Source organism: Poromitra crassiceps (assembly GCF_964638095.1).
Source record: "Poromitra crassiceps genome assembly, chromosome: 25".
Lineage (NCBI taxonomy): Eukaryota > Metazoa > Chordata > Actinopteri > Beryciformes > Melamphaidae > Poromitra > Poromitra crassiceps.
In genome coordinates, this window is record NC_139649.1 from 2,921,813 (window position 1) to 2,939,823 (window position 18,011).

At 45.5% G+C, this 18,011-nt stretch overlaps 2 protein-coding genes across 4 annotated transcripts in view; both read left to right on the forward strand.

Annotated features, from left to right (window-relative positions):
- The window catches only part of LOC310798221 (cysteine desulfurase-like), a 15,999-nt gene extending 7,660 nt beyond the window's left edge, over positions 1 to 8,339 (forward strand). Inside the window, exons 7-13 of the mRNA XM_083660701.1 lie at positions 366 to 500; positions 841 to 998; positions 2,062 to 2,167; positions 2,299 to 2,380; positions 3,182 to 3,265; positions 4,943 to 5,032; positions 7,166 to 8,339. Coding sequence (XP_083516827.1) covers positions 366 to 500; positions 841 to 998; positions 2,062 to 2,167; positions 2,299 to 2,380; positions 3,182 to 3,265; positions 4,943 to 5,032; positions 7,166 to 7,229 — 719 coding nt within the window. The 3' untranslated portion in view covers positions 7,230 to 8,339. The remainder of the gene's footprint in view (positions 1 to 365; positions 501 to 840; positions 999 to 2,061; positions 2,168 to 2,298; positions 2,381 to 3,181; positions 3,266 to 4,942; positions 5,033 to 7,165) is intronic.
- A 2,499-nt stretch (positions 8,340 to 10,838) lies between these two features.
- Positions 10,839 to 18,011, forward strand: part of LOC310798181 (copine-1-like) — a 49,290-nt gene continuing 42,117 nt past the window's right edge. For 2 of the 3 annotated variants that reach the window (XM_083660658.1, XM_083660656.1), the window contains exon 1: positions 10,839 to 10,941. The gene's annotated coding sequence lies outside the window, so the exon portion shown is untranslated. The remainder of the gene's footprint in view (positions 10,942 to 18,011) is intronic. The other variant, XM_083660655.1, reaches the window with a different exon arrangement.

An 18,011-nucleotide genomic window follows, 5' to 3' on the forward strand; every position in this document is an offset into this window, starting at 1 on the left:
TACTTGAGTACAGACTTTCAGTACTTCTTCCACCACTGGTGATGAGTTATCTGAAACATATACAGGATGTTTGTTTGTTGGCTAACAAGCTAGCTAGCTAATGTGTGTAAAGTTCACAGACTACTTCCCGTGCCATTTCAAAGGTCCCCACCGTAAGTGTGTGTGTGTGTGTGTGTGTGTGTGTGTGTGTGTGTGTGTGGAGAACGAGTGCATTACTTTTCACTCGCTACAATTGCTATTCAAATCATCACAATGCACCACCGCCAAGCATACCATTACATCAAGGCTATCATTAGCTCGCTAGCTGCTAATGTTAGCTACAGATCGCTAACACTAGTTGCTAACAATACTGTTGACCCCCCCAGGTAAGCTGTGCCGCTCTAAGGGCGTATTCCTCCACACCGACGGGGCTCAGGCCGTAGGAAAGATCCCCATCGACGTCGCCGACTGGAAGGTCGACCTCATGTCCATCAGTGGCCACAAGATCTACGGCCCCAAAGGTGCACCGACTGTTTACTGACTGATTCTTATTCTTACAACAGCACCACAGGGACGATGTATTTTTGTACAGTACGCCAACTCAGCTTTTGAAGCGTTCTCTGAAAATCACGATCAATAATGCATTTATGCTTTCGAAAATGACGTTTTGAGTTTGTGTTGGCATTATGTACACAAACTGGCATTTAAAGGGTTAAAAATGGAAAGGATAAAGAATTGGTATCTATGATGAAGACTGAACTTGTTTAAAAAATCTAGCAGATTTTTGTATTATTATTATTATTATTATTATTATTAGAGGGGAAAAATAGTCACACTTGTGCCGTGTGTGTGTGTGTGTAGGTGTGGGTGCTCTGTATGTGCGGCGTCGCCCCCGGGTGCGTTTGGAGCCCATACAGAACGGGGGTGGCCAGGAGAGGGGTCTGCGCTCCGGCACCGTGCCCACCCCTCTGGCTGTGGGTCTGGGAGCCGCCTGCGCCATCGCTCAGCAGGAGATGGAGGTAAAAACAAACACACTTAAACAAGCATATAGAGGGGCGTCCCCCCGGTGGCTCACTGGGTAGAGGATTAGTCCTGAGTGCGGCCGACCCGGGCTCGAATCCGACCCATGTCCGACCCATGACCATGTCGGCCGCTCTCTCTCTCTCTCTCTCCGCCCACCTTTCCTGTCTGCCTACTGTCCTATCCAATGAAGGCAAAAATGTCCCCAAAAATAAGAATAAAAAAAGGGCACATAATACCTTACTTCCTTGGGTCAGTCAGGAAAGGAAAAGTGGAAAAAAAACTCTTGGACAGAATTCAACGTGGTGGAAAAACTTGTGGGTGGAAATAGAGAGCCAAGTTACTTTTTCTGATTCTGTTTCAATTGTGTCATGAAGTACACAGGTGATTTTTCCTCAATGTAAAAGACAACTTCTTTTGATCTCTGAATATTGGATTGGGCTTTCTACATGTTTTACCTCATGTAATAATAAATAATAGGAATACATAATACATAATAATAAAAGTGATTTGGATTCTCCCCACTGCAATAGATGCAGGCTGACATGTTGGTCTCTAGTGCTTGGTTAGGGAAAATGGAATTCCCCTGGGGGATTCCCCTCATGGAAACCGGTTCGACTGGAGACAATGAGGCCATAACATGCGTTTTCTCTGATCAGATTGCAATCAGATTGTGTTTTATCACTTGAAATGCCAGGTGTAAACCCCCCCAAAACGCATTGAAGAAGGATTGCAATCTGATCGGCCAAACCACCTCCGGAGGTGGTCAGGGATGCATTGTGTACACATTGAACACAAGTGTAAATGCAATGTGTCCTCATAATCTGGATACACCAACTTTATGCGGATTGAGAGGACAACCATTTCTGCAATCAGATTGCAGAAACCACATGTTAACGCCAGGTGTAAATGGCCTCAATGTCAGACTAGAAGATGGAAATGGAGTGCAACAAGTTGACAAGCCATTGTGATATCAGGTTGTTGAGTTGTGTGTGTGTGTGTGTGTGTGTGTGTGTGTGTGTGTGTGTGTGTGTGTGTGTGTGTGTGTCTTGCCTTGCTCAGTATGATGGCAAGAGAGTGGCCTCGCTCGCCGACCGCCTGATCACGAAGATCATGTCTGGGCTCCCTGATGTCATCATGAACGGCGATCCAGAACAACGCTACGCTGGTACACACACACACACACACACACACACACACACACACACAATGTACACACAGACACACGCACACACACATGCACGCATACACATCACAAATGGTTGCAAAGCCTACAATAACTTGTGTCTGTGTGTGTAGGCTGTGTGAACCTGTCCTTTGCCTATGTGGAGGGAGAGAGCCTGCTGATGGCTCTGAAGGACGTCGCACTGTCGTCTGGGAGGTGAGACACACACACACACACACACACACACACACACACACGGAATCAAGCCTTCTCAGTTAGGCTGCGTGTCCACCCAGTGTTTGTCAGCATCTTTTTGCTCTCTGGAGCGCTTTCTTTAACTGGGTCCAGACTAGGGCTGCTAACGATTATTTTGATAATCGATTAATCTGTCGATTATTTCTTCGATGAATCAATTAATCGGGAAAAAAACAAATGCAAATGAGATATATCAACAAATTAGATGTATCTAATCAGAGCAAAGACTGTTGGTGCTTATCAAAAGAGATATTTCTTAAGCAAATCAATTATATGTAATCAGCACATTATATTTCTGGCTTAATCAGAGCAAAATCTCACGTGTGGGAGGGGCGGGGGGAAGGTAATGGTCTAACTGGATAACCTGCTGGCCTTTTGTGGACCGACCGACAGAGTAACTTATCGAGCTGCTGGTCACAGCTAAAAATAATCAAAGTGGTCCTCATCTGTGAAGATTATCTCTGAAAACAAAGGTCTCCGTGTCATAAACTTTTGTTAAATAACCACAGACCTTATTTCAAGCATCTAACCAAAATTCACACAAAAAAAAATCAGTGGTGTAATGTATCAAAGTAATAATACTTAACTACACAACTTAAGTATTTTTTTGTACATTCCTTCAGTAATAAAATATTAAAATATCTCCTGCGACCCACCTGTGGGTCCCGACCCAGTCTAATAAATTGATTGCTTTATTTGATACTGTGTGTGTGTGTGTGTGTGTGTGTGTGTGTGTGTGTGTGTTTGTCTGCGTGCGCACAGTGCCTGTACTTCGGCGTCTCTGGAGCCATCTTATGTCCTGAGAGCGATCGGAGCAGATGAAGACCTGGCGCACTCCTCTATCAGGTACTGCACCAGACACACAAACGTACTGTACCAGGCCTGGCTCTACAGGGGGGTGTGTGTGTGGGGGGGGGGTCATCTGAAACTAGAAGACCTAAAGCATCCATTGGTAGCAACCATGTTATGCTAGCTTGTCGGGAAGAGGGATAAATAATGCTCCAAAGTTAAGCTACATTTTAAATGGGTCCCTTGATCAAGATATGAGAATGAGTTCTATGAGTCCCCACGAGTCTCCCCTTTACAGTCATGCCCACTTTATGCTAATCCCAAGCAGTTTTGGTCAAAACATGCCATTTTTTGCATGCAGTAAAATGTGTTATTTTCACCTGACCATCTTACATACTATAATTGGAGAGGCTGCGGGTGATGCCGTATAGTGGCCGAGCTGCGTATGTGAGCCCGCGTAGCGCGCGAGGCCGGGCGATGTGTCTGCCTCGCGGGGAAACAGAGGGACAATATTGTGCCTCTAAAACTCGACAACGTTGGACCGGAAGTGCCCGCAACTTGTAATGGCGGCAACTGGTGCCGCTACCTCTGCTCTGCACCAGACAACGAGTTAAGAGGGAACAGACACACAGAACAGCGCTGCAAGGAGGACGACCAAGTGGCACGGTAGACTAGAAAAGAGCAGGCCGAGCGAGCTGCGTATGACGACGTACGGCAGAATTGAGCGATGAGGAAGAGGATGAAAGGAGTTCTAGTTTGGATAGTTCTGCATACTGGAGCCCCTAAACCAGTGGTCCCCAACCACCGGTACCGGGCTGCAACGCATTTGGTACCAGGCCGCGAGCCTTTTTTTTTTTTTTTTTTTTTTTTTAATAAACATAGGCTATAATATTTTAGGCTGTGTGTGGTAGTTGAAACATAGTTTCAAGTTGACGTTTATTTATGTTTGTAGTGAAAACAAAAACATAAATACTGTATAGGCTACATACAGTACGACACAAAAGGCTGTTATTTACCCTTTGTCGCCACCTGGTGATAAAATATATATGTAACTAAAACCATTAAAATTGACAACCAGTCTGCGACTTTTTTTCCCATGTATCTACTGGTCCTTGGCACAAAAAAGGTTGGGAACCCCTGCCCTAAACAGTCTTAGAATGGCATAAATTGGGTGTGACTGGAAAACAGACTCTTGTGGATTCAATGAGCCCAATTGTATTCTTGTGTGTTGATGTTAGTCCCTATAGCATTTCATTGTAGTGATGATAAATAATGCTTGCTGTAAAATGTGATGGCCCAATAAAAACTATTCATGGGGGGGGAATAGATGACAAAATGAACACTAGGTCATTAGGGACCATGTTCAGGACCCGTAACACCACAGACATTATGATCAAATGTTTCACGTCCACTTTAGAAGGGCTCTCTCTCACCATGGCTGTCTCTCACCATGGCTGTCTCTCACCATGGCTCTCTCTCACCATGGCACTCTCTCACCATGGCTCTCTCTCACCATGGCTGTTTCTCTGGTTTAAAATGAAGATCTGAGTCTAAAATAACAGCCAGCTTTTCACTTCTGCTTGTGTCTGTATGGAGCAACTAAAAAAATGTCTGTCCAGACCAACGCTTTAAAAAGCTGTTAATCATCCATTCAGATGAATCTCAACGTGTGTGTGTGTGTGTGTGTGTGTGTGTGTGTGTGTGTGTGTGTGTGTGTGTGTGTGTGTGTGTCAGGTTTGGTATCGGCAGGTTCACTACAGAGGACGAGGTGGACTACACAGCAGGGAAATGCATCCAGCATGTCAGCAGGCTGCGTCTAATGAGGTGAGATAAACTGGATTTAAACTGGAGTTACATTGGAGTTAAACGGGTTAAACTGGAGTTAAACGAGTAAAATGGACTTGAACTTTTTTTATACAGTATATATTTTTTTTTTTCACACATAACAGACACAGCAATATGACTGCTCAATACATCCTTACACAAACAAAAGAAAGAAAAGACAAAAACTAGAAATAAAATGACCAACAACACACAAAAGAGCAAATAGAAATACAATGATGAAACACAGTTCAATTCGTTAGGATCCCCTTAACTCATTCACTGCCAATATCTGACTGGCATTTTTGGCACAGGCCAAGTATTTCCATAATGTTTGGTCATCTTTCAAGACCCACAGTAAATTCTGTACTAGGACTACAGTGATGTCCAATACCTCGAAATGAAGATCTAAGTCTCTACTTTCACCCCCAAAAAGAAAGTTAGCTTTTAGCATGTTCTGTACTCTACTTATAACCCTTTTTATACACCCCATGTTCATCAAAAAAGCCTGTCTGGGAAGAGAAAAGGGAGAAAAAAGCATTTTTGTAAAAGGGCACAATCTCAGGCATAACTCACTCTCAATTCTTTTATTTTGAACTGTATTGACATCAGACATGTAAATATTATTCGTTAGGACACAAATGACAAAAAAAAAATATATATATATATATATATATATACACACATGAAGTGCTTTTTTTTCCACATTCAACAATACAGTTTACTCGGTGTGAGTGTGCAGACAGACAGACAGACAGACAGACAGACAGACACACCGACAGACAGACAGACAGACAGACAGACAGACAGACAGACACACACACACACACACACACACACACACACACACACACACGATCCCCCTTTTAGATTTCTAACCCAACATAGGATAAGCAATAACCACGCCCTGTGGCGCTGGGATTGGCCAGGAGCAACACTGGAGGGCACGCAGCCCAGCGATTTCATAACTGAAGAGCTCTTGAGAAGGACAGCGGGCTGCTGTGAGTGCCTTCTGCCCGCTGCTGCCTAGCTGTTCCTGTGTTTATTTTTGATTTGTTCTGGTACACCCGTCTCCCTATCAACTCTGCTATTTGATCGTTCCCGTTTTCCCCTCGGCTATTCAACACGTCCTCACCGCCCTCGCAAACTGATCGATCATTTCCTCATTCCTCCGATGATCAAACACATCTCTTGATTACTTTCTCCCGTTTTCTCCTGGCTGGCACAGAGGAAGGCGACTCCAGCTCGTGCCGAGGGCGTTTCAATTGCGTTTCTCCTGTCTGCACAAGGAAGCGTTACCCGTTCTCTGCTTTTCCTCTTGCTAGATTTCAAAACAACAGCTGCGGTATGTGTTTGATCGCGTGCTGTCGGCTACCCTTTGAAGGCAGGGACCTGTGTCTGTGTGACAGGCTGGGCAAGTGTTTGCTGCAGGCGCTGCACCAATAAAAACAAAAACACGTCAAACACGTCCTTGGCGGGGAAGGCCATTGCTGATAACACGTCAAAGACGTCATTGGCGGTGAATGAGTTAACAATGATCAATGTTTGTCCCACTCCGAATTTTGAGAGAAAAAAAATCAGAGATTTTATTTTTTAGGCCAAATGGAACAGCCCTATTGCTAACACTAACTGCCTGTCCTCTCTCTAACACTAACTGCCTGTCCTCTCTCTAACACTAACTGCCTGTCCTCTCTCTAACACTAACTGCCTGTCCTCTCTCTAACACTAACTGCCTGTCCTCTCTCTAACACTAACTGCCTGTCCTCTCTCTAACACTAACTGCCTGTCCTCTCTCTAACACTAACTGCCTGTCCTCTCTCTAACACTAACTGCCTGTCCTCTCTCTAACACTAACTGCCTGTCCTCTCTCTAACACTAACTGCCTGTCCTCTCTCTAACACTAACTGCCTGTCCTCTCTCTAACACTAACTGCCTGTCCTCTCTCTAACACTAACTGCCTGTCCTCTCTCTAACACTAACTGCCTGTCCTCTCTCTAACACTAACTGCCTGTCCTCTCTCTAACACTAACTGCCTGTCCTCTCTCTAACACTAACTGCCTGTCCTCTCTCTAACACTAACTGCCTGTCCTCTCTCTAACACTAACTGCCTGTCCTCTCTCTCTCGCTCTCTCTCAGTCCTCTGTGGGAGATGTACCAGGACGGCATCGACCTGAAGAGCATCAACTGGACACAGCACTAGTCTCCGCCTCCTCGCCAAAGCGATGGCTCCCAGTGTATTCTGGGAAGTGACCAGCTGTCTACAAACACGCACAAAGCTTGTCTCTCTCAAACAGGCACAAGTTGACTGTCCCTCTCTGCCTGTCTCTCTCTCTCTCTCTCTCTCTCAAACAGGCACAAGCTGTCTGTCCCTCTCTCTCTCAAACGCACACAAACCCGTCTATAAGTTGACCTGTTGTCGCAACATCGCCCACGGAGTTGTTCTAATGCTGCAACTTGTCCAAATCGATTCTGTGGGATATTTCAGCTTCTGTAGCCCGGTCATGTTGCCCAACTTGTTGCCTGGTTTGTCATGGTCAAACCCAAAGAAGAAAACACTGTTATGTGCCCGGGCAACCTAGATGGGCAATGTCCCCAGCAACAGGAAATAGAGCGGGACCCGAGGGCAACAATGCAGAGGCAACCGCTGAGACCAGAGGTTTTCAAAGTGGGAGGCGAGTCTGAGGTGTTTACCTGAGAACGCTCCCTGCATAAAACGCTGCGAACAAAACAGGTCTTTTTTTATGGGGCTTTACTGGGTTTTTATTCTGTAATGCGACCAATCTGCAGCAGTTCATCACCATTCGTGACTTCTGTGTCACTCTTAAAATTGACTTTTAATTGTCTGTGTTCTAGGTGTTCTGTGTATTTCGGATCACACACACACACAAAAATTGCAAGCATGCATCAACAACAACAACAACAATGTTGCCTACCAGAGTTGCCCAACATGTGATGTGAACAGATTTACCAACATTGACACAGTTTAGACCAGAGGACTGAAGAGTCAAGAGAGTAACTGTTACAGTTCCCTGATCAAAGTATGTCTCTCCCTCTGTCTCTCGTCTCGCTCGCTCTCCCCCTCTTGTCTCCCCCCCTCTCTCTGTCTCTCTCCCTCTGTCTCCCACTCTCTCAGCAGCATCACCTTGTTAGTCTATCAGCAGCTCAGTAGTATTCAGTATAATGTAAGGATGCACAATATTGAAATTGTTGCTGATATTTTCCCAGCAGTTTAAGGTGTGTTCTATTGTATACCACTGTCACTCTGTCTGTCACTGCTGCGTTTTCCATTAAAAACACCGGCTTCACCACTGAGCTGTTTGTGTTTTCTGTTTTGTTTGATGACCATCAGATGAGAAGGTGTTAACTAAAATGCTGGGGCCAGTTGCACAAACCCACCCCCCACACACACACACATTATGACATCACTATAGTAGTGACCAGGCCAAGCAGTCTTGAACTAACTGTGTGACCTCTGTCATGGTCAAGACCACAAACCAAGACCATCAAAGACATCATCTGTGATTTATGACCACACTGTGACATCAGTGAGACCAGGCCTTGCCGTCTAAGGGCGTTTTCACACATTTGGGTCGAGCCAGGCGTTGGCGCAGCAGTGAAAAGTGTACAATGTTTCAATTTTCAACTAGCACGGCCCTAAAACTCAGTTAAGTCAACCTAAACGTTCCAGTGTGAAAACGCCCTAAGACTGTATGACATGGGTGATTTACGACCTCATCACTGTCAGTGACATCATCACCTGGCTCTTAGGTCATGTGGCATAAGAGGAGAGATAGGGAATTCTGTTTCTGGTTGTCTAATTCAGTGGTTCTCAAATGGGGGTCCGCGAAAAGTTTTCAGGTTACATTTTTTTTTTTTTTTTTAAACCGCCATAAAACACAAGAAGAAGCTGAGAAAAAGGAAGTGCTGTGGGGTTGCAGCTGGTGAAAACCGTCTCAAGACAGTTTTAACTTGACAACAATAACAACCGCCACAACCCACCTGAATATCCGGTGTACTTCCTGTATACATAGCTGAGCGCAGGCTGATATTCGGCTCATAATATTAAATGTTAACGTTAGGCCGTGTCTCCGACAGACACATTAACAAGGTAGCCTATTTCGGTCTTTATGTCTTGTAGTAGTTAGTAGTTGTTGTTGTTGATAGTTGCCATAACAACCACCCCTGTCGGAAAGACGTGCACACGCTGGGTAGGAAGCGTTGTTGTCCCGGAGGCGATATTTTTTTTCGGATGATGGCGAAGGCTATGCGAAGGCATAACCCGCCCCTCTCTGCCTCTGATTGGCCTAGCGTCAAACTTCCATCCAAACACATTCGCTTGGCTATCCTGCATTACATCTCTTTCTACAGTCTGTGGTCAGACCGTCAGACTCAGTGGGTCAGACAGACAGACATACAGCAGGTACGCTTGCTAGCCTGCATGAAAGACGCCAGTGTGTTTATGTTTTTAATATAGTCATATCTATGGTTTATAACGCTGCCACTAATCAGAGGCAGAGGGCCAGGGGTGGGTTATGCCTTCGCCATCATCCGAAAAAAATATCGCTTCCGGTAAGCTAGCTAGCTAGCTAATGTTAGCTGCTGGTTGGTTGGCTAACTAGCGAATGTTAGCCGTTAGCTAACGTTCGCGTTAACTAGACAAACACAGACATGCAGAGCTCCGAAAACAGAGCAATTCGTGATTTTGTTACTGTAGTTTCTGCAGAGTAACGTCACGAGGAAGTCGGGGGGAGGAAGTCCATATATGGTCCGTCCGGTCATGGGGAACACGACATTACGTCATCACAGGATAACAGCCAATCGGCTGGCTCAGATCTGTTCAAATCTGAGCCAGCCAATCACGTTGTCCTGCGCTGTTTTGGATGTGTATAAAAGGCGACCGCTGACGGGGGTGGGTGGGGGGAACCAGGGGAGAGGAGAGCAGAGGGGAGAGGGGGAACCAGAGGAGAGGGGGAGAGCAGAGGAGAGCAGAGGGGAGAGGGGAGAGGGGGAACCAGAGGAGGGGAACCAGAGGAGAGGGGGAGAGCAGAGGAGGGGAGAGGAGAGGGGGGGAGCCAGAGGAGGGGAAGGGGGAGAGGGGAGGAGAGCAGAGGGGAGAGGGGGAACCAGAGGAGGGGAACCAGAGGAGAGGGGGAGAGCAGAGGAGGGGAGAGGGGAGGAGAGCAGAGGGGAGAGGGGAGAGGGGGAACCAGAGGAGGGGAGAGGGGGGGAACCAGAGGAGAGGGGGAGAGCAGAGGAGGGGAGAGGGGGGGAGATGGGAGGAGAGCAGAGGGGAGAGGGGGAACCAGAGGAGAGGGGGAGAGCAGAGGAGGGGAGAGGAGAGGGGGGGAGCCAGAGGAGGGGAACCAGAGGAGAGGGGGAGAGCAGAGGAGGGGAGAGGGGGAGAGGAGAGGGGGGGGACCAGAGGAGAGGGGGAGAGCAGAGGAGGGGAGAGGGGGGGAACCAGAGGAGAGGGGGAGAGCAGAGGAGGGGAGAGGGGGGGAGAGGGGAGGAGAGCAGAGGGGGGGAGGGGGGGAGAGAAGAGGGGCCCTCCACCCAGATTGAGTCTTGGCCCTTCATGGGAAAGAATTTGGGCACCCCTGATCTAGACAGTCAGACAGTCAGTCAGTCAGTCAGTCAGTCAGTCAGTCAGTCAGTCAGACAGACAAAAAGTACTACTCCAGTGAGGGGCATCTCCGTCTCTGGCGCTGTAACCACCTTGATCAGCCGATAGATGTCGCTGTCGGTCTGATGTCAGGAAAACCCGTGACGTCCTGCGTCATCACGTCGCCTGTGCGGAGTCGGTCGGACATTTGGTGACTCCAGAGAGCGAAGAGCTCGAGCCGCTCCAGACTGAACTGCTACATGAACGAAAATCGTCTCTGTCTGCGTGAAAAAGACAGACAGATTCCTCGGTAAGCATGTTAGCAAACACCGCACTCATTACACTCCTGCTCCATGTGTCTCTACAGCGAAACTGTGTGTTGTGTGTGTGTGAGCGAGCGAGAGAGACTGGGTCTGTGTGTGCACACAAAGCGCTGCTCACACCCACACTAGGTGGCTAACGTTAGCCTGTTCTCAAATGCTAAACTGGATCTATTCATTCGCTCAAACTGGAAAACTAGCGTTAGCTAGCTCTAACTGTTAGCACTCTGAGCTGAAACCCGCCATGTTGTTAATACAAATTTGTCGTCCCCCCCCAAAAAAAAATCTTTACATGCCTTCCTCACGCTAGCTCTGTTTAAAATGGTGTCTGTCAGTTGGCTTTAGCCTGCAGCTAGCAGTGTTAATGGTGTCTGGTATGCGGAGAGAGAGAGTGCTGCTAGTTAGCAGAGAGCTGTACGTACGCAGTTAGCCCCCTTTCGGGGCTTGTGTCGTATGGCTGTCGAGCGAGGCACCACGCAGCCACCGATGCGTTCACTTCACGGTCAGAGCTGCAGCCAAGTGCTCATCTTGTTACATTGTACAGTGATAAGTGAGAAACGGCCCATGAAAAGTCACAATGAAACGCCATTATGTGCAGTGCAGTACTGCGGGTTCACTCTCAAACGACCGTATATCAACACATGAATAGAATCACCAAACTTATTCAAGATTCAATATTTTTATTGTCACTCCGTAGTACAAGTATCACGTGTGAAATTCTTGTGCTGTGAACTCATAGTACAAATATAACAGGGCATATGAGTGCAAAAACAACAAGAGACACAACAAGCAATAAGGCAGTAGAGTGATAAGACAAGTCAGAGACGGTGGCATATTCACTGCACATATTTTGTTTTTACTGAATAGGCGTTTCAATTCTCAGCCCTGATACCATACTTTGTGCTGCTTTGTCTCTCAACACAGCACATGAACTTGAAATGACTAAACATGAACAGTTACATATAGCCCCAAATGTTCCGCTGTTCTCCGGTCCTCTGTGATGCACTCTGAGTCTGAACTAGCGTCACCACAGCATTCCATAAGGAAATTGGAGGGGTCGGACGTTCAAAACACTCGTCGGGTAGCAGATCCGAAAATAATTTCCCTACAGAAGCCAGTAGTTTGCGCAGGAGTGTTAAAATGATATTCCTGCGTGAAACAACAGTTTAAAAGCAGTCTTTCCACAGCCTGTGTGTGTGTGTGTCTGAGTGAAATGTTCTGTGGTCTCTCCTAATTCTAAATATAGCTGAATCGCTTGGTTTGACAAGTAAAACATGTTTTGTAAGCATTGATGGAATGTCTATGGGAAAATGAATGGCGAAAAATCCCTTGGTGTGTATGCCGAACCCGGGAGAGGGTGTGACTTTGGCACTCTGCATGGATATGGCGATATGAGACTAGATATGGTCTTAGAATCATAATCATAATTCTTTATTCACCAATGTATGTTTCCACATACAAGGACATTTTCTTGATGTGATTGGTGCTCAGATTTGCTTAGATTTTGGATTTGTTAATATCGTCATACGTGTTGTTGTCTTTTCCTAGTTTTAAAACCTGCATTAATTAAAGTCTCATTGTGTAACATTATTAAATAGGTGCACTGCATACCCAGGTATTTGAACTAAAAGAAAATAAAAGTCATTTTTGGGTTCAGCTCGACTTTAACGTTAAATATTTGAAAGCACCAGTCAGGGAAGGAAACCGTCTTTGGATTTGATTTTGATCAGTCTTTTTTTTAATAACAGGGTTCCCACGGGTCATGGAAAACCTTGAAAGTTTGTGAATAAAAAAAATCAATGCCTTGAAAATAGACATGGGTCACAGAAAGTCCTTGAATTTATAGATTTTGTGCAACAATAGAAATTGAGTCATGCCTCTCTCTCTTTTTAGCTGCGACCAGCAGTCGGTTGGTCCACAGAAAGTTCACCACCTTTTTATCGGGCACAGTTTTCGTGCTAGGAGGCTGAAATTTGGCATGCAGGTCAAGTGTGTGTGACAAGGTGTGTGTTTGTGTTCATGCTAATCAATAACACTATGACCTTGATCTAATTATTGTATTAAAATGACATGATGGCTGTGCATCATCAATAAGTGAAGCATTCATTGATAGGCTACAGTTGGTCAGTGCTCAAAAGCAGGACAGGAACATGTTGGTCAAGTGAAAGTGGATCCCTTGATTTAGAGTCAACCACAAGGCATTTAAGCAACCTGAATTCCTGCAAAATAGTGAAAGGGAGTGATTAAGCCTTGGTTCACACCCGGCACTATTCAGAAGCAGCGCTGAAGCTGCGCTGAACAGAAGCCGAGTGTCATGCTGTCTTGCTATTTGGTGTTTCAAGAGTAAGCCCCCGTTCACACAGGATGCCGAAGCAACGCTCAACTGAAGCTGTACCCACAAGTTTCATTTCGGCGTCCTTGTTAACAGGCAAAGCCGCGTGCCATGCTGACACCGTGCCGAAGCCACGCTCGCGCCACGCCGAAGCGGTCACTCAGGACTGACGCCGAATTTCCAATGGGGGTTGTTGTTGGTGGGTTCAAGGCGCAAGAGTAGGCGCTGAGAGGAAGAGAGGAAAAGTGAAGGCGTCTTGTGTGAACAGTAAGGCCTACGTTCAGCTTGTGCTGCTTCATGCTTCAGTTCTGCTTGCTTATGTTCGGCGTCCTGTGTGAACGAGGGCTAAATATCTCCATGCCACGGGACATGTTGTTGTCGAGTTACATTAGCCCAGATGGCTATTGGAAGTCAGCCACAATGCTGCTGCAGGCTAGCGCGCTGCAAACTGTGGAATAGAATTTCTGGAGCCGGAGGCGTGTCTCATGTTACGTTGGGCTCATAAACTGGATCGGCACGCACATGGCACGCGGATCGGCAATATCCGATCCGTGAATTACGTAAGTATCGGCACCCGGGCTGATGCCGATATTGGATCGGATTGGTCCCGTCCCTAGTTCTGCCTCGTGGTCTGGGTTTGCCTTGTGGTCTGGGTTCTGTCTGGTTGCCGGTAGAGACCTGGCAGGTGCTCTGTTGCGACCTGGCAGGTTGCTGGTAGTGACCTGGCAAGTTGTCGGTTGCAACCTGGCTGGTTGCCGGTCCTGTGTGTGTGCACGACGGACTGTAAAGTTGCAGTTGCTTCTCTGTGCGGAGCCTGTCAGCCTTTGTCAAACCAAGAGGCTCAAAGGAATCACAGTATATGGCATCAATGTGTTGCTGTAGAACGTTGCTCTTAGCTAGATAAGCCATATCATATTTACGCCAGCTGTCACAGGTTTGAGCCTCAGCGGCTTTGGGCAACCTGGGTTCCCTCAGCATTGCTACAGTGTTGCTGTTACATGTTTGCGTTGTGTTCAAATCTGCTGCTGTCTACTCTGCAATGCTGAGCTGACATGTTGCTCTGGTTGACATTCTGTTGCTGATTTTCTGGTTGACAATGTTGCTGACTTTCTGGTTGACATGTTGCTGATGTTCTGGCTGACATGTTGCTGATGTTCTGGTTGACACATCTTGCTGATTTATTTATTCTTATTTTTTGGTTGACATGTTTGTGACGTTGCTCTGGTTGACGTCATGTTGCTGATTTTCTGGTTGACATGTTGCTGACTTTCTGGTTGACATGTTGCTGATGTTCTGGCTGGTGTAAATGCTAAAGAGCTTGGCGCTCGAAACGCCACTACTTTCTTGATGCTAATAAAACCACTGGAAACAGAGCCCTGCAGTGTGCGAGCTGTTTTTATTAATTTTGTGTTATCAAAAAGGGCAAATGTGCTTTTGAAGACGATTGTCACATAAACTATTCGATTTTTAATAACAAAACTACTATTCGAAAATCATTGCCCATCCCTACTAGTTGGTGAGGTGCAATGCTGAAAAGTAAATAAACAACGCCCCATCTTTTACTCGCCATGACAACGAGCAAATAATCATACTCTATTGAAATGGTGCTTGAAATGTATAAAAATAGTATAAGCATACCAAAACATATTGCATAGCACTTACTAAGTAGTAATCCTCTTACAATGTAATAATTATTCTTGAACGATTTTCCTATGGTTCTATGGTTGATGCAGTCATTAAGTCGTTAATTGTCTGGGCAAATGATTAGGGATGATTCCCAAAGTTGAAACTATTGTTTTGTGGGCAAATAATTATTCTACTTGTGGTTCTCTCTGAGTCTGTCTGACCTTCGCTGATAATGTATTAGTAGTTGACCCGTTGCTGATATTGTGGTTGACATGTTGCTAATGATTTGGTTGACATGTTGCTAATCTTATGGTTGACATGTTGCTGATGTTCTGGTTGACATCTTGCTGATGGTCTCGTCGACACGTTCATGTAGTAGTTGACCCGTTTCTGATATTGTGGTTGACGTGATACTAATGTTCTGGTTGTCAGAGTGGGGATGTTCTGGTGGACATGTTGCTGAAGTGCTGCATTGCTGTGTTCTTCTGGTTCTGGTTAGCAGAGGTCTGGTGTGGGAAGCTGCCGGCAAACCAAACACCAAATGTTTTGGCTGAGATGTTGCTGGTGTTCTGGTTGACATGATGCTGATGTAGTAGTTGACACGTAGCTGATATTGTGGTTGATGTGTCGCTGATGATCTGGCTGACATGTTGCTGATGTTGTGGTTGACATGTTGCTAATGTAGTAGTTAAGGTTGTCAAAAGTATTGATCGTATCGGTAAGTATCAGTACTAAACATTTGAAACAGATACAGTGCTCATTTGCAACAGTGTTGATACCAGCAGTGCTTTCTCTTAATGTAAATTCAAACAAACAGTACTACTGATTTTCCATCCCTATCATTGGTGGGTTTCTGTTGCTTCAACAAGTTAAACGTGTTGTGATAGGCTGATGACTAGAGCCGGGGTAATCTGCTGTGTAAGTGCAAAGTTTTTAATATGTTTTATCGGGCCTAGTTTGTGGAGAAGTGTGCGTCTGTCCATCCATCTGTGGTATCGAAAATGGTACTATCGACTCCAGTATCGATATTTTCCTGGGTATCGGTATCAAAGTGAGGAATTCTAGTATCGTGACAACCTAGACCATTGGTTCTCAAATGGGGGTCCGGGGACCCCCAGCGGTCCGTGGCACTTTGCAAGGGGGTCCGTGAAGTTTTCAGGAAAATAAAAATATAAACATTTATTGTTGCAAAAGCTTCATAGTTCAACAAAAATATTTTATTCTTTAAATCTAAAATGATTCATGGATTACATTCTAATCTAACAAAACTATCCATTTAAAAGTCAAGTACGTTACTGTGGAAACAGGGCCCGAAATTAACTTTTTGACTCACCGGCCAGTGGCGGGTAGATGGAAAAAATCTACCCACCAAGCATATTTGTTACCGGCCAAAAAAAAACACATTTTTGTGTCACATATATCCATATACTGTATATCAATTTCTTTCAGTACATTTCAAGTAGATAAGGTATTCCGTTGAAGAATACACACTTAAATAAGAGGCCAGAATAAAATTTGAAGCAAATTATGTTAATATATTGATTGATGATTGATTAATCAATACATGTCAAGTCAATCTTATCACTACATGTCAAGTCAATCTTGAGCTTAAATTGTTGTAAAAAAAACAACGCAGCTAAAAGTAATAACTGCGACAGTCTCAGTGCAGACAGCGCACAACTTGGGCTACGCACCTTTCTCTCCCACTCACACCTGGCACCTGCGTTAGCTCTCCTGCACTCGTTCTCGGCTCCCCTTCGGCTTTATTGGTGGTAAGCATTTTGATTCATCTCCTCATCATACGAGCTCGGCAACAAGCGCGAGCGATTGATTCATTGATTGATTCGCCTGATGTAGGCTGTCAATTTAGCAGAGGTTAAAAGACGCTTTTTACCTCCCCTAAATTGACGACTGCATTCCATTCCAGAGTCACGTTTGGTAGCCTATACGGTAGGGCTGTGAATCTTCACTGGCCTCACGATTCGATTCGATTACGATTCAGAGGGCTACGATTCGATAACGATTATCGATGCATCTCGATGCATCTTAAATCGATGCATCACTTTTTTTCCCGAATACATGATTTTTTTTCTCACTTTCTTTTTTCTCACTGTGTGGCTACTTTTAAAATAAAAGTGCATTTAGAATTGCATTGTATTATGATCCATAATTAAAATAAACAACTGCATGTACTTTCATTATATTTTATTTGATTATATATATATATATATTTTTTTTTATAATCGATTTTTGACATTTGTGTATCGATGCAGAATCGTGCAGGTCCGCATCGCGATGCATCTTATAATCGATTCTTTTTGACACCCCTACTATACGGGAGAGCCAGAATGTAAGAGTCTCACAAAGCACTCGTGTTAGCCAGCTGCGCACCAAAACACACATAACTATTATCTCCTCATATATACTGTATCATATGAGTGTCAGCAACAAGTGCGAGCGATTGATTCATTGATTGATTCGCCCGACGTAGGCTGTCAATTTACCTCCGCTAAATTGACGACTGCATTTCATTCCAGAGTCACGTTTGGTAGCCTGTATGGGAGAGCCAGAATGAAGCCTCAGCACTCATGTTAGCCGGCTACACACAGTTTTAATATTACATGACTGTTTTGGGACCCGCCACGTGGCGGACAGACGCCAAACCGAACTCGCCAAACCTAAAATCTGCCCGCCATTGGCGGGTGGCGGGCTCTAATTTCGGGCCCTGTGTGGAAACAATTAATCTTAGCCCAAAATCACAAAACAGAACTAGAACGGGCTAAATTTGCTGAAGCAAATTTGATTGTGCTTGCTCCCGCGTGACGCTCCGCCCCCCTTGCACCGCCCCTGCCTTAGACCCCGGCCTCCCATCCAGTATCAATACAGCCCCAATCGCCAATGTGTAGCTAGGACGTGTTTAGGCCGTTGCAAGGGTGTATTAACTGGATGCTATGGTGTTTTCGGCTCATCGGTATAGGGCATTCGTAGATCGTTGCTAGGGTGTACTAAGTAGTTGTGGGCGGGAAATGGGCGGGCCTTTGTGAGTACAAGCGGGAGGAGCCAAGGAAACCAGGGCAGAAAGAATTTTGATCGTAGAAGCTA